The sequence below is a fragment of the Nanorana parkeri genome, unplaced genomic scaffold (genome assembly GCF_000935625.1).
Source record: "Nanorana parkeri isolate BGI_ZX_2015 unplaced genomic scaffold, ASM93562v1 scaffold1859, whole genome shotgun sequence".
Taxonomy (NCBI): Eukaryota; Metazoa; Chordata; class Amphibia; order Anura; family Dicroglossidae; genus Nanorana; species Nanorana parkeri.
Window position 1 is genome coordinate 107,887 of NW_017308127.1, and position 1,929 is coordinate 109,815.

A 1,929-nucleotide genomic window follows, 5' to 3' on the forward strand; every position below is an offset into this window, starting at 1 on the left:
CCTTGGCAGTGAAAGGGTTAACCCACCAGCATGCCTTTGGAGTGTGGGAGGAAAGCCGAATACCTGGAGGAAACCCACACAATCCTATTCTCACCAGGATTTGAACAGGGGCCCCTCCAGTGCTACAAGGCATGACCACTAAGCCACTGTTCTGCCACTAACATACTGTATTTTTTCTTTTTAGATTATGGCAAATAGAACTCACACGCAACTGACTGAATTTATTCTTGTGGGATTGTTTCCAAATCGACAACCATTGTTTTTTGTATTGTTTTTAACCATTTATATTTTCACCTTAATGGGCAATATGATTATCATTTTAACAATCACCTTGGAAGCTCAGCTTCACTCTCCCATGTATCTTTTCCTGCGAAGCCTGTCTCTGACAGAGATATTTTACATATCAGTAACAGTCCCGCGAATGCTTAAAGATTTCCTTCATCTTGATAAAGCAGTATCTTTTCTTGATTGTGCTACTCAGCTCTACTTCTTCTGTTTTCTTGGTACCACTGAGTGCTTCCTGCTTGCATTTATGGCATATGATAGATTTGTGGCTATCTGTCATCCACTTCATTACATGACTGTAATGACCAAATCTAAGTGCTTAGAATTTTCACTTGGATCATGGCTGTCAGGCATTTTACTCTCATTATTCCAAATTTCCTATGTTTTTAGTTTGCCTTTTTGTTCATCCAATATCATTGACCATGTCTTCTGTGATATTCTCCCAGTTGTAAGGTTAGCTTGTGCTAATACCTTTGCCAATGAAATTGCAATTTTGATGTATGGTTCCTTGGTTATACTGTTACCTTTTCTCCTTATTACGGTGTCATACATACATATTATTGCCACTATAATAAAAATACCATCTGCTGTTGGAAGAAAGAAGACATTTTCAACATGTGGGTCTCACCTGACATCTGTAACTTTATTCTATGGAACAGCCACAATAGTATATCTAAAAACAAAATCTGCTCGCGAATATGTAGGGACAAAAGTAATAGCTCTTTTTTACATTGTATTCATTCCAATGCTTAATCCCTTGATTTACAGTTTACGAAACACAATTATTAAAAATGCCATAACAAAAATGTTAAAAATACAATAACGGGGGGCATGCCTGCAGCAGCTGATGGCAGAAGCGTATTGAGTTAGCTCTGCTCCTCTCAAGCACTGAACTGTCACTGAAACCCAGCAGATCCAGCAGATCTCTCCCTCCTGAATATCTGCATTTATTACTGTCCAACTCCGTGTGTCCATGGCTTCTCCAAACATGAAGTCAAAGCAGAAACACCTCTCTATTAAAGATGCTCTCTCGCATGTCCCTTTTTACAGTATGCTGAATCCAGTACATGTGGAAAAGAGGATGAGGACAGCCGCACAAGCTGCCCTTCAACCACTCAGGACATTCCAGGACATAAAGTGCTCTTTGCCAAAATAGATAAAATGCTCCCCAAAGCCTTACAGTCTACTTCTAAACCAATCACTGAACAATGGTCCAGAGAGATCTCGATATATTGAGAGAGATATATTGAGAGATCTCAATATAAACTGCAGGGCAGCGTACAGGTCTCACCAGGGCTGTGTATGACTCTCACCAGGGCTGTGTGGTCTCGCCAGAGTTATGTGTGGATCTCACTAGGGCTGTGCAGTCTCACCAGGGCTGTGTGGTTTCACTTTAACTGTGTGCGGTCATACCAGGGCTGTGCTTGGTCTCATCAAGGCTGTATGGTTTTACTAGGGCTGTGTGCAGGGTCTCACCAGGGCTGCACGCGGTTCTTACTAGGGCTGTGCAATCTCACCAGGGCTGAGCGGTCTCAGCAGGGCTGCATGCGGGTTTCAACAGGGCTGTGCGCAGTCTGACCATGGCAGTGCGGTCTCACCAGGGCTGTGCGGTCACACCAGGGCTGCGTGCGGTCTCTCCAGGGT

General features: G+C 43.1%; 1 protein-coding gene across 1 annotated transcript; it reads left to right on the forward strand.

Moving 5' to 3' along the window:
* The first annotated feature begins 187 nt into the window (after positions 1-187).
* On the forward strand, positions 188-1,108 carry LOC108799939 (olfactory receptor 10A7-like). Its single transcript, XM_018571884.1, has one exon. The coding sequence runs from the start codon at positions 188-190 to the stop codon at positions 1,106-1,108; it is 921 nt and encodes a 306-aa protein (XP_018427386.1).
* The last annotated feature ends 821 nt before the right edge of the window (positions 1,109-1,929 follow it).